Below are 13,582 nucleotides of genomic sequence, written 5' to 3'. Positions count from 1 at the left end.
ACTGTCATTGTTGACCTGTCTTGCAATTTTTGTTTCATATATTTTGGGAGCTCTGTTAAATGTTTAAATATATTTAAAATTGTTATAATTTAGCTATTGCATTTTAATTGGTGTGTGAATTTTCATGTTTATTTCCTGGGTGAAATTTCTACCTTTACTGTTTTAGAAGTGGTCATTATTTATGTTCTTACTATTGATTTTAAAGAATCTGATTTATAAAAGAACACTACTAGTCATATGATGCAATCCAATTTGCCTTTTAGGGTTGTGAATACAGAATTTGTCACTTTTTAAGTGTATTCAGATCTATAAATGATTTCCTTATAAATTTCTCCCAGTTCTTTTAAGCTTTTTAAGTCTTTATATGCAGACATTAGTTTAATATGTACTTTTTTCATTACAGAGAGATAACATTTTATTGAGTAGTCTTTTCTTGACATAGTCAAGACACTTATCTTTATCATATACATACCCTGTATCCTACAACACTTTTCTTTCCCAAACTCACTGCTATTCTTGTATATTTATTGTTCTGTGTGAATTTTAGAATTATCAAGTTCCACAACATATTCTGGGGGATTATGTCAAATTAATAAATTAATCTTAACATGGCAAATAGTCATTGTATCTTTTGATGAAAGTTTGTATTTTCTTTATATATATTTTCCAAGTCACCTTTTTTCTCGATTATTAATGAATGGGATTTTTTCCCCTATTGTATTTTTAGCTGGTTATTTCTGGGGTGTGGGATTCATAACCTTTATCATTAACAATGTACTCAGCTTAAGTTTGCTAATTTTTAAGATTTTTTTCCAAACCAAAAAATGTATTAAATTTTATCATATGCCTTCAAAGAATCAATTTATATTTCCTGTTTCTTTCCATCTTCAATCTGTTAATGGCAGACTGTACAAAGTTAAACCACCGTAGCAATCTTGGGATAAAACCCACTTACTTGTGATGTATTCTTTTATATGTTGGTAGTTTTGATAAGTTATTTAACCTTTTGCTGTTCAGTTTTCATATCTGTAAAATGGGGATAACAGTATCTACAAAATAAGGTTTTTGTGAGCACCTAGTGAATTATAATATTTAGAATAGTGCTTGGCACATAGTACACTTTGTGTGTATATGTTTATAAATTAACAGATTTATTTTTGCTTAAATAAAATGGCTTAATTTCTCCCTTTTATGTACTTGGGTCTGTTTTGTCATCCTTCTCATGCATTTTGAGAGGATAGCCTAATCAATTTATTTTAGTCTATAAGCTATAAATTTCCCCTTGCCCAGATCCCATAAGTTTTAATAAATATTATGCATAGTTCTAGAAAGACTATAATTTGTATTTTGACTTCTGCTTTAGCAGTTATTTTGAAATATATTAATATTTTTTTAGCTTTATTTTTAACTTCCTAGGTATGTGTGTTTTAGTTTTTAGTTAATTTCAGGCTGCATTTTAAGTTGCAATTTCCTTCATGCCTTAATTAATAGGCACTTCTGTGATGGTTCCATGTGTATTTGCTGGCTACCAGGTATACTCTTGAGTACCTCTATAAAATCCTACTAATTCTATATAATTATTTTTTGGCCTCTTTGATTTGTTGGTTTTTACATGGCTGTAGATGCCAATTTTTCCTTATATTTCTATCAGATTTATTTTATATACTGCATAACGTTCATAACTTATTTTCATTGCCAACTGCTGAAATACTGAAACATCTCTTTTAAAGCTTTGAATTCTACTTGTCTCATTAATGTTACCATAACTGACCTACTCTTGTTACTACATTGGACTCTTACCCCTTAGGGATGAATCTAAATAATAGTATACAGTTTGATTTTTAATCCAATGTGAATTTTGTGATTGATACTATATTTGGACTTATTTTAGCCATTTATTTTGTACTATTCTTTTGTCTACTATAGTGGACATCTGTTGTTCCTTTATTGGCATAGTATATTCCCCTCTTTTTCGGCCATATTTTCTAATTTCCCTTGGGAAAACCTGTGGTTTGGACAGACCTGATTCCTGTATAAGCCTAGTTCTAGGCCTCCTTTAGGAACTGGTTCAGGGATTGGACCCAAACTAAGCCAGTTAGAGTCAAAGGGACACAAATCCTAGGCTTTTGCTGGAGCTTAGGGGAAAGGGATTTTCTCTTTTATTTGAACTTGAAGCTATCAGGTGATCATCTTGCTGCCACATATGAATAACTTGCTATAAGTGAAAAGATGAAAGAAAACCACTATGTAAGAGATGAAAGAGAAAAAGTCTGAGTCTCTAAAGTAAGTTCTACCCCTGGACTTGTCAGTTATGTAAGCCTGCCTATGTATATATTTTTGCTTATGGCAATTTGAATTGAAGTTAAGTCACCTGCTACCAAAAAAAAGGATGCTGATTAACACATCTGCTTCTTAGTAGATTGAGTTTTCTTTACTGAATTTTTTCCACTTTATTGTTTTTTCTAAAAATTGATTAGAAAGTTTTCCATTTTTTTAATTCTTAGTGATTGAGCTTAAATTTTTAACACATACTTTTAACTCTAGTCATTGTTATAGAAATATAAATTATCAGCATCAATATTCTCTACTCTAATAAAGATTCATAGTATATTACCCCAACCTCCTTTTACTCCTAACAGTCTGTGATCAATATTTAGTTCTAAGAATAAATTTTACTAATTTTGTTGCTCTGATTACTTGCATCCCACTGTTTCCTCTAGAATCCATTTACCTTCTTGCTGAAGAATATCCCTTAATACTTCTTTCAGAGATAGTCTGTGGAAGTTAAGTTTTTTGCATCTTTGGATGTCTGAAAAGGTGTTTATTAGGTCCTCACATATAAGTAGGGATAGAATTCTAGATTCAAAGTTATTTTTCTTTGTAGTATTTGAACGATAGTGCTCCATTTCTTTTTGGGTTCACTTTGTGGTAATCTGTTTTTTGTCTCTGGTAGATTTTCAGTTCTTCTATCTTTCATGTTCTGAAATTTCACTCTAGTACAGGACCGGCAAACTATAGTCTGTGGGCCAAATCTCTCTTTCCACCTTTTTTTGTTACAGCCCAGTGAACTAAGAATGGTTTTGCCTTTTAAATTTGAAAGAAAATAATATTTTATGACATGTGAAAATGATAGGAAGTTTATATCTCACGGTGTATTAGAATTTTATTGGAAAACCACCACATTCATTTGCTTACATACTACCTATGGGTACTGTCATACCACAATGCCAGAGCTAAATAGTTGTGACAGAACTGTAAAACCTAAAATACCCACTACCTGCCCAGAAGAAATTTGCTGATTCCTGTGTATGTGTTTATTTTCTTAAATAGATAGTATTTTGGGAATTATCTGGCTATTATTTCTACTGGTTTCTGCAAGGATTTCTTACCCCAGTATCATAATCAATATCCCAAATCAAAAACTTTTTAGCTGTGCCTTTTATTATTCAGCCCAATGGTTGTGTTTTTCATTAAATTTTTTTTTTTTTATTTCCAAGAAAGTGGTCAGTCTTGTTTCAAGAGTACAATATTCTCTTACCTCTAAAAATGGTAAATGTACTCAACTGGAGATCTTGTTCTAATTGCTGAAGTGAGTCTCCTTCCAAGGGTGAAAGTTCTTCCATTTGTTGAGTATTTCATTGGTATTTGTAACTGTTTGATATCTGTCCACTTTTCTGTGTAGTTGGGAACGAACTGCTGCTTCTGTTTGCATTGGCTACTTAGGAGGGGGCAATCTGAGGTTACTAGTATTTTCAAGGAGAATGAAGGGATGGATGGGCCAGGCTGCTGGTGTGGATATTTCAGTGGATGTGCTTTCACTGCTCCAAGATCCCACACTCTTGCTTTTTGTCTTTCCTTTAAGGATAGGATGAGATATATAAAGGTTTGACCTACCTGGATGCTGCTTCTTCTGGTCTCCCTCTAGCCCTTGGTTTCAGTCAAATTCGAGTATATCACCCTTAAGTGCTGCGGCTTTTATTTGTAGCAATTATCTTCTCCGTCCTCCTGCATAGAACCTAAGCTCTGGCTCCCTCTTCAATCTTCAATCTGATCCCATCTGTTTTCCTTTAGTCCACTGAAAATTTCTCTTCCTAAGTGGTACTCTGTAGTTATTTTTAAGTGGTGTGAGAGACTGAAATAGTACATTTTTAGACTGCCTTCTTAAATGAGAAGCTGTTCTAAATTGTAGTTCCTATTTAGAAGTCCACTGTAGTTTTGGTTGTAGTCTAGTATGTATTTTGTAGATGGTCTATGGACAAAACCCACAAAGGTATTTTATCTATCTATTTCCAGGGAATAGTTTGCTATGGCTGCAAATAATAAGTTCCAATTTCTTTTTGCAGTTTTTGTTTCAGATGCACTGCTTTTTTTGAGGGTTCATTTTTTTTAAATTCAACCTTTGTCTTCCAGAATTGAATCCTTTTCTTTTAATAAGCGAGTTTATTCCATTTACATACACTGATCTAAAAATGCTTCCTTTACTTCTGTCATCTTTATGCTTTGTGGTCTGTGTTTTCATTTTGTGTGTACATGTTTTCTGATTGAATTAGAACACTTAGAGTCTGGCTTTGGTTTTTCAAGTGTTTATTTTAATTAGTATTCCTAAACTCTCATTTTGACTTACAGCTTTAAAGGCTATCTATGGAAGCCTTGCCAATGAAATTTACACATTTTCTTTCTCCTCTCCACCTCCCATTTTCAGTTACATTGTTACTTCTAGGATGTTTTACATATATTTCTTCCTCTTCTCTACATTCTAGTTTCAGCTGTTATTTTTTCCAGACTATTATGTTCTTATCTCTATTCTTTCTACATTTGAATGGATCAAATGCTGTTATTTCTTTTTCACAGTGGTTGCTCCATTTCCGGGCTCTTTATTTTGGTTTGGTTTGTTTCTTGGTTTTATGCTTATGTCCTTTTTAAAGAAGAGCTCATGGGTGCTATATTCCCTTCAGTTCTTATGTGTTTGGAAATACCATTTGTTCTTTCATGCTTGAATGTCATCTTGGGTTAGTATAAAATTTGGGGCTGTAGGGGTGCCTGGGTGGCTCATTCGGTTAAGTACCTGCCTTCAGCTCAGGTTATGATCCTGGAGTCCTGGGATCAAGCCTCTGTCTGGCTCCCTGCTCGGCAGGGAGCCTGCTTCTCCCTCTCCCTCTGCAGTTTCCCCTGCTTGTTCTCCCTCTGTAGGTCTTGTTCACTCACTCTCTCAAATAGATAAATAAAATCTTTAAAAAAATAAAATTTGGGATTATATAATTTCTCTGAGAAGGTTGTATATATTGTTTCATGGTCTTCCAGTATTCAGTTTTACTATGGAGGTATCTGAGGCAAGGGTGATTTTTTCCCCCTTGTCTGATGACTTGAATTTTGTAAAAAAGGGAAAAATGGGGCACCTGGGTGGCTCAGTCGGTTAAGTGTCTGTCTTCAGGTCAGGTCATCATCCTGGAGTCCCTGCTCAGTGGGGAGTCTGCCTCTCCCTCTGTCCCTCACCCTGCTTGTGCTCTCACTCTTTCTCCCTCTCAAATAAGTAAAATCTTAAAAAAAAAAAAATAAAAGGAAAAAACCCCTTAAATAAACTTTTATTTATGTCGTTGAATTCTGGCAAATTCAACATATATATGGAGAATCAATCATTATCAGAATTTTCTGGATATGGTGTGACTCCTGACCTTTCTAGATTTCAACTCTTGTTTTATTTTTATTTTTCAAAAAAAATTTTTTTTAATTTTTATTTATTTATGATAGTCACAGAGAGAGAGAGAGGCACAGAGACACAGGCAGAGGGAGAAGCAAGCTCCACACACCGGGAGCCCGACGTGGGACTCGATCCCGGGTCTCCGGGATCACGCCCCGGGCCAAAGGCAGGCACCAAACCGCTGCGCCACCCAGGGATCCCTTATTTTTATTTTTTAAGATTTATTTATTTATTCATGAGAGGCGCAGAGACATAGGCAGAGGGAGAAGCAGGCTCATCGCAGGGAGCCTGATGTGGAATTTGATCCTGGATCCCGGGATCATGACCTGAGCTGATGGTAGGCACCCAACCGCTGAGCCACCCAAGGGTCCCTCAAGTCTTGTTTTATTTTTAAAAAAGCTTTTATTGGAATCTTTTGGTTCCATTTGCTCTGTTGTCTAATACATATAACTTATATACCTGTTGTTTTCCTTACATATACCTAATTTTCTTTTTGTTCTGCTATTCCATTCTATTCGGTCTTTTAAAGTCTTTCTCCACATCTCTATTTTTTTGTTACTGTAATCAAGAAATATAGATCCACAAAATGATTTTTAATGTTTACATGGAATTGTAGTATATATATGTAGGATAATTTTATTACTCCTATCAGTGAAAAGTTGGAGGCAATCTTTATTATAAACATCTACACATGCTCTTAACAGTATTGATACTGCTTCATAAGTAGACTATGGATGCTCAATGCCAAAAAATTTAGATCATGCTTGTGAATATACTCACCTGTGTTTTCTGATTCAGTAAGGCTTAAAATAATGAGTGATGAAATGATTTTTATGGGTTTCGGGGTCAGTGATAAAAATGAGATCTCAGTTTTGTGGCTAAGAATATTAAGGAAATCTCTAGATTAAAGAAAGTGGTTTGGTAATGGCTTCTTTAATACTCTCCAAAAAGATATTGAAGACTTAATGGTAGGTGTGTAAAATGTACAATCTCTGTGGAGGGCTACCTGACATTATGTACTGAACTGGATATTTCATTTTTATCCTTCTAGATCTACTCTTCGTTTAGTTTGTGCCCCAGGAGGCTGATCCAGATGGACCACATCAGTTAGTTGTCTTATCTTCCGGTTTCTTGTTGGAAGCTAATGGGAAGTACCAGCAGAACACGAAGGGATATAAAGAAAGTGAAATTGGGTATTTATTCTAGCAGCTCTCATCTGGGTTGACATCGTTTGACTAAATTCCCTTACTGAAGGTCACAAGTCCTGACTCTCTCCATATACTTACTCTCTTTGGGTTCTGATAATGGTTTTATCTCTTTGTCCTTTTAGGCCTAGGGGTGAAAGTGGCTCCCCACTGTTGCTAGTTCTGGGTGTCCTGCATTATTTCGTGTTGGTTTCTCTAATCTGTGTTTTTGCAAGTATGCTGTTTTCTATACTTCTGGAAATATGTCCTATATATGTATAAAATGACATGTATATAAGATTATTCATTAGAACATTTTATTTCTAATAGCATAACTTTTCTCATAATGGTAATAACTATAGATTAGAATATTATACAGCTATAAAAACTTAGAACATTCATTAGATACATGTATGGAAGAACATTCATTAGATACATATATGGAATAATCTCCAATTTATTGTTTTTATTAATTTTTTTCATGCACTGAAAGCCCCAAAATATTTGTAAAGCCTCATTTATACCTTAGTAATCATAAAATACAAATGTTTTTGGTTTACCATACTGTTTTCTCAAGCTTTGTTTTTAGGTGTAATTGTTACATAAAAAATGATATGCATTTAATGAATGCATCTTGATCAATGTGGACATATACATACATCTGTGATACCACAACCAAGGTACTAAATATACCCATCACCTTCCTTCTCTTCTTGTGTATGTTTATTTTGTAGGAAGACTTGACATGAGATTTATCCTATTAACCTTTTAAAGTGCACAATACCAAATTTTAAACTGTAGGCACTATGTTGTACAGCAGATCTCTAGAATTTTTATACAAGTGTGGAAAAAACTAGGTACCAAACAATGAATGCTACCATATGTGTAAGGGAAAAAAGTAATGTAACAATGTATATGTGTATTTGCTTTTTTATTTTTTTTAAATGTAGGCTCCATACCCAGTGTGGAGCCCAACACTGGATTTGAACTCATGACCCTGAGATTGACACCTGAACTGGGATCAAGAATTGGATGCTTAACTGACTGAGCCTCCCAGGCACCCCTGAATTTGCTTCTTTATCTATCTGCCTGCCTGCCTATCTATCTATCTATCTATCTATCTATCTATCTATCTATCTATCTATCTATCTATCTGACAGTGGGATAGAGAGTCTTTTTTGGAAGGGTACATAAAATGATCTCAGTGATTGTTGCTTCTGGGAAGGAAAACTGGGCAGTAGGAAACTTTACTATGTAATCCTTTGGTTTCTTTGAATATTAAAACATACAGATGTATTACCTATTCAAAAAATGTATTACATTAATAATTAGGATTAATTAAGAGTCTTAGAGGAACTGCTGAAGGAATCCCTAGAAGATGATGGAAAAGAGCCAACAAATTATAAAGTTGCTGAAATGTTCTAAGCAGTGAAAGTCTTGGATAATTTCTCACCATGGTCCCTTTATGGAATTAAGTAAGCCCTATTATAAATCCCATGTAGAAGTAACTTCTTGTTCAGGGTTGAATGCACAAAACCATGTATGGTAAAGGTTTGTTTTAAAAATATATTTTTATTATTTAAAAAAGCTTCAGTTCTTTTAGCCTTGTCCTGTATTTACGGGACTTACTAACATCCCTACAAAGTAGTATGACTCCACAATGATCTTAGCTTCCAGTGAAAAGTACAATTTTATAAAAGGAAATGGGAATGAGAAGAGTTTTCAGGAAATTAGTGAAGAAGGGAAGAGAAGACTGCTGGGAAAAATATTCAACTAAAGTTGATTATAATCCATTTTTATGATATTAAAAAAATAAGGATTACTAGTTTGATTTTTCAAGGTGGTTTTAATATTTCTGAGATGGTTACCCCTGTTTAAAAAGTTCTTCAAGACCCAGGGAAATTCACTCACCCTTCCTGGAACTGTGCTTGGGCAGATTCCTCTGCAACAAGAGTCTCATATTCCTCAGCTGCGAACCTGTCCCAGTCAGAAGGCTCAGGCCCCTCATTCTCAATATCCTGATTGCAAAGAGGACAGGAAACAAAAATAATCAAAGACAAACCATTGGAGATAGGTTGTTTGTTTGTTTTTAGTGATACACATTTGTGATGACCTATCTGAAAATGTTTCATCTTAACATATTAAAAGAGGTGCTAAAGTTACACTGCTGAAGTGTTTTCTGTGCCTCCAATCACAAAAATTATAGTGAACCAGTCGGCAGCTAATTCTTCAGATGCAGATTCTTTTGCCTGATTATAATCAGAGGCCATGCCCTGGCTCGCCTTCTCCCTGGCATTTTGCACAGCACCTATCTGGAATGATTTGTGGTTTTTGCATATGCCCACCTGAAATATACCATCCCTTTCTCTGGCACATTTTTATTGCTTCTGTAAAAGTCAGCTCAGATGTCATGTCATCTGTGCTATCTTCCTGGAAACAGCCCTTCCCCAAATAATCTCTTTGCTATACTGTATATGCTTGATTGCTACTTTTTGCTTTTTTTTTTTAAACTCTATTTGACCATATGTCTCTTCAACACAGTGTCTGAAATTTACTGAGCACTTTTTTTTTTTTTAAGATTTTATTTATTCGTGAGAGAGAGAGGTAGAGACACAGGCAGAGGGAGAAGCAGGCTCCATGCAGGGAGCCCGATGCGGGACTCGATCCCAGGTCTCCAGGTTCACACCCCGGGCTGAAGGCAGTGCTAAACCGCTCGGCCACCAGGGCTGCCCTACTGAGCACTTTATGTTTTTTTTTATAAATTTATTTTTTTATTGGTGTTCACTTTGCCAACATACAGAATAACACCCAGTTATTGAGCACTTTCTAACTAAAAATGTTCTTTGCATATCAGAACAAATCTTGATATACTGTCACTTCTTACAAAGTAAAATTTATAACACAAATAGAAGAAATGAAGGGGGGGAAAAGGCTATACATTTTCTTTTCCTTCTACAATATGGGCAGTATCTTGGATTATATATTCCAGGTTAAATGTTTTTCCATGATTAAAATGAGCACTGCCCTTGGATGTAAGGTTAGTTATGCCTAGAAGAATGCAAATACCTCAATATTGACCATACAATGTGTTATGACAGTTAATCCATTTTAAGAACCCCTACCCCATCCCCATTTCTTTCTTCCTTTCCTCTCCTTTCTCCTCTCCTTTCTCCTCTCCTCTCCTCTCCTCTCCTTTCTTTCTTTCTTAAGGGATATAAAATAATGGGCACCTCTGAATCAATGAAACATAATTCTGACTTTAGGTTAGTGACAATGGGCCTTGATATGCTCCAAGATCAGATACAGAGACTTTGTTTCTGGAAGGTGATCTTTGTGTTCTTACTACTGTTTAGGTCAACATGTGGAAGAAAAAGAAAAGACCAGAAGTTTCCTGTAGTTGTACTCTTGCAGGACCACTGGAAACAGTCCTTTTCTATCAACATAATTTTTACTTTTCAAATAAGGGAATAGAAATATTGATATTCTGCCCTTTTTCTTTGAACAGACCATATGATATTCAGGGTTTTTTGAGGGTCTACAGGTTAGTGTCTATTCAGGTGTAGAATGACTTCAAACTGACAGTCCTGCACAACAGTCATTAACACTTGAAACAGTGTTATATTATCTGAGGTTTGTTCTTCATGAGAATGTCTGGTTTTCGTTATGATGGGGAGAGCTATTTACATGTCATTCTGGAAATGAATGGTACAGTTAATCCCAATATGCTTTCTAATAAAGATGTGCCTATTGATAAATATTTAATTTGGAAGGACAAATTTTTTCCAAACCTTTTAAAAACTATTTTCTAATATATATGTAAGTACACAGGCCATACAGTTCACTCAATGATAGGCAGATGGAGGTTACCTAAACTTAAAGATTAGCTGGGGGGAAAGATGAGCTCTAGGTCCATTTTTGTTTTTTCAGTATGTGATGTTATAAATGTTACGTCTTAATTTTTATCTGTAGCATACAACCCTGATACTGCAGCTCTCAAATAGAAGTTAAAACCAGTACCTTCTGGACCGCAAAGGGATCTCTCTGTTCATGGTCTAAGTATTTCTCCAGATTAAAGAAAGTGTCATAAAAGATGTGTGCCATTCTGCATCTCTTCAGATCTCGTAGTGTTATTTTGCCTATGTAAAAACAAATCGAGTAAATATCAAGAATGTTTTGGTAAGTGAAATCTTTTACTGAAGTTCAAAGATATATGTATATGCTAATTTTATTACACAAGATCCCATTTTTTTGAGCTGAAACTGACATAAAGTTCACCATTTTAATGTACAATTCTGTGACTTTTATTTAGTACATTCACAATGCTGTGCAAACATCACTACTATTCAGTTCTGTAATACTTCTTTACCTCGAAAGGAAACTCTCCATCTGTCAAGCAGACTTTTCCCAACTCCCCTTACCCCAAGCCCTGGACAACTGCTAATCTGCTTTCTCTATGGACAAATTTTTTTCTTTATAAAGACTTACGGTAGCCCAGGGCAAGGGAGAAGGAGAGAGATAATCTCAAGCAGACTCACTGCTGAGCATGGAGCCCCATGTGGGGCTTGATCTCACAACCTTGAGATCATGACCTAAGCCAAAATCAAGAATTGGATGCTTAACCAACTGAGCCACCCAGGTGTTCCTCTATGGAAAAATTTTTTTTCTTTTCTTTTAAAAGATCTTATTATTTATTTATTTATTTATTTATTTATTTATTTATTTATTTATTTTCTTTTTTAAAAAGATCTTATTTTATTTATTTATTCACTCATTCTTTCTTTCATTCATTCATTCATTGGAGAGACAGAGAGCGAGAGAGGCAGAGACACAGGCAGAGGGAGAAGCAGGCTCCATGCAAGGAAGGAGCCCAACATGGGACTTGATCCTGGGACTCCAGGATCATGACCCGGGCCGAAGGTAGGTGCTAAACCTGCTGAGCCACTCCGGGATCCCTGGAAAAATTTCTTCAGTAGGATTTGCTATTAACTGTTGGTTCCACACTAATAGTAAATAAGAAATGTAAATATTTCTGTATTTCGGAAGTCAGTATGGAAGACTCTGGAAGTTATTAAAGAATTTAGGACAATCTGGGATTAAATACCCCACTCTATTATACAGGTGAAAAGTGCAAATGAACTTTTACTCAATCTTACCTTCAGTGGCTGGCTTTACCAAGTCAAGCATCTGGCACAGCAAATCATGGAATGGCAAGGGCTCAATGCCCATGGCTTCCATCCGTTCACACTGCTCCTCATAGAAGTACTCTAGCTCGTACATGGAGAGTACACCGTCCCCATCCACATCCATGCAGCGGAACCAATACTCAATACTAGGAGATAAGGACACTCATTACCAATGGCCTGGTAAAGGTCCTTTACTTACAGATTTAGTACTGCCCATGTTTCTTTTAAAGTAAGTTAGAAAAAAAAAAAAGTAAGTTAGATGTGTATATACTTGGGACTTAGAGAAACACAGTTTTACAAAATTTGTTAGGAAAACTAGCAGATCCCTTCTTCCTATTATTATTTTCCCTTACCCAGAAACAACTACTTTCAACACCTGATTATTTTGGTTTTTATATTTTCAGTTAAGATGCTTATATTATTCCTTCCTTACATTTCAGTTTCAAGAATTATATATGAATTTTGTACTATGAAAGATGAGGTTTTAGCTCTTTTACCTCTCATTCCACTTTACTTACATGCCCTTCTGGACCCTCGTAATGGAAATTACTCAAGATTCAGAGTTTATAAGTTTTTATTTTTCTTTTATCTCTTATTTGCTTAGATTTGTGTCTATGTAACTATTCAATGTCCCTATCTGCCACTTTTCTACATCCACAATCAGTTGCATCAGGGTTCCTTTTTTTTTTTTTTTTTAAGATTTTATTTATTCATGAGAGACGCAGAGAGAGAGAGGCAGAGACATAGGCAGAGGGAGAAGCAGGCTTCATGCAGAGAGCCTGATGTGGGACTCGATCCTGGGTCTCCAGGATCAGGCCCTGGGCTGAAGGCGGCGCTAAACCGCTGAGCCCCCCGGGCTGCCCTGCATCAGGGTTCTATCAACTGGATTTTCTTGGTGAAGTATTTTTGCTTCCTTCGGACCTACTGTAACCTGGACTTGTTGCTCTCTAGGTTGGGTTCACAGTTTCATCCCAGGGATTTCTTTCACCTTTCTCTCATTTCTTGTATCTCACACTTTCCTCATTCTTGGTTGACTTCTTTGTTTAGTGTAACACACCTTTCAGTAGCTTCTTGAAAAGGGGAGGATGGCAGGTAAATTTTTTGAGATCTTGGATAGTTGAAAATACCTTTTATCCACCTCCTAACTTGGTTGATATTTTGGCTAGTTATAGAATTATACCTTAGTGGTGCTTTTCCTTCAGTATATCAAAGGCAGTCATTCAGTCTTCTACCTATCCATTATTTTTGAAAAGTCTAAAGCCATGCTGATGTCTGATCCTTTGACTATAATAATCTGTTTTGTTTGTTTTCTTTAAACCCTGTAGTGGTTTCTCTGGGTCCCTGGTGTTTCGAAATATCCTGGGTCTAATTCATCTATTTTCTTGGGCTTTCTGAAAGCCTACTCAATTTGGAAACTAGTATCCTTTAGTTCTTGGAAATTTTCTTAAATTATTTTATTTCTTCCCTGCCTTTTTACCCTTATGCATTCTTTTTACAGAACTCCTGTTACTCACATC

General features: G+C 35.5%; 1 protein-coding gene across 5 annotated transcripts in view; it reads right to left on the bottom strand.

The window, feature by feature from the left end:
- PPP2R3A (protein phosphatase 2 regulatory subunit B''alpha) overlaps positions 1–13,582 on the bottom strand; it is a 190,975-nt gene that overhangs the window by 15,707 nt on the left and 161,686 nt on the right. For all 5 annotated transcript variants that reach the window (XM_038570952.1, XM_038570954.1, XM_038570953.1 and 2 more), the window contains 3 exons: positions 12,036–12,211; positions 10,900–11,018; positions 8,794–8,900 (listed from right to left, as the gene is read on the bottom strand). In XM_038570952.1, coding sequence (XP_038426880.1) covers positions 8,794–8,900; positions 10,900–11,018; positions 12,036–12,211 — 402 coding nt within the window. The remainder of the gene's footprint in view (positions 1–8,793; positions 8,901–10,899; positions 11,019–12,035; positions 12,212–13,582) is intronic.

The sequence above is a fragment of the Canis lupus genome, chromosome 23 (assembly GCF_011100685.1).
Source record: "Canis lupus familiaris isolate Mischka breed German Shepherd chromosome 23, alternate assembly UU_Cfam_GSD_1.0, whole genome shotgun sequence".
NCBI lineage: Eukaryota > Metazoa > Chordata > Mammalia > Carnivora > Canidae > Canis > Canis lupus.
Note: the sequence above shows the minus strand (reverse complement) of the source record. Positions and strands in the feature narration are given on the sequence as shown.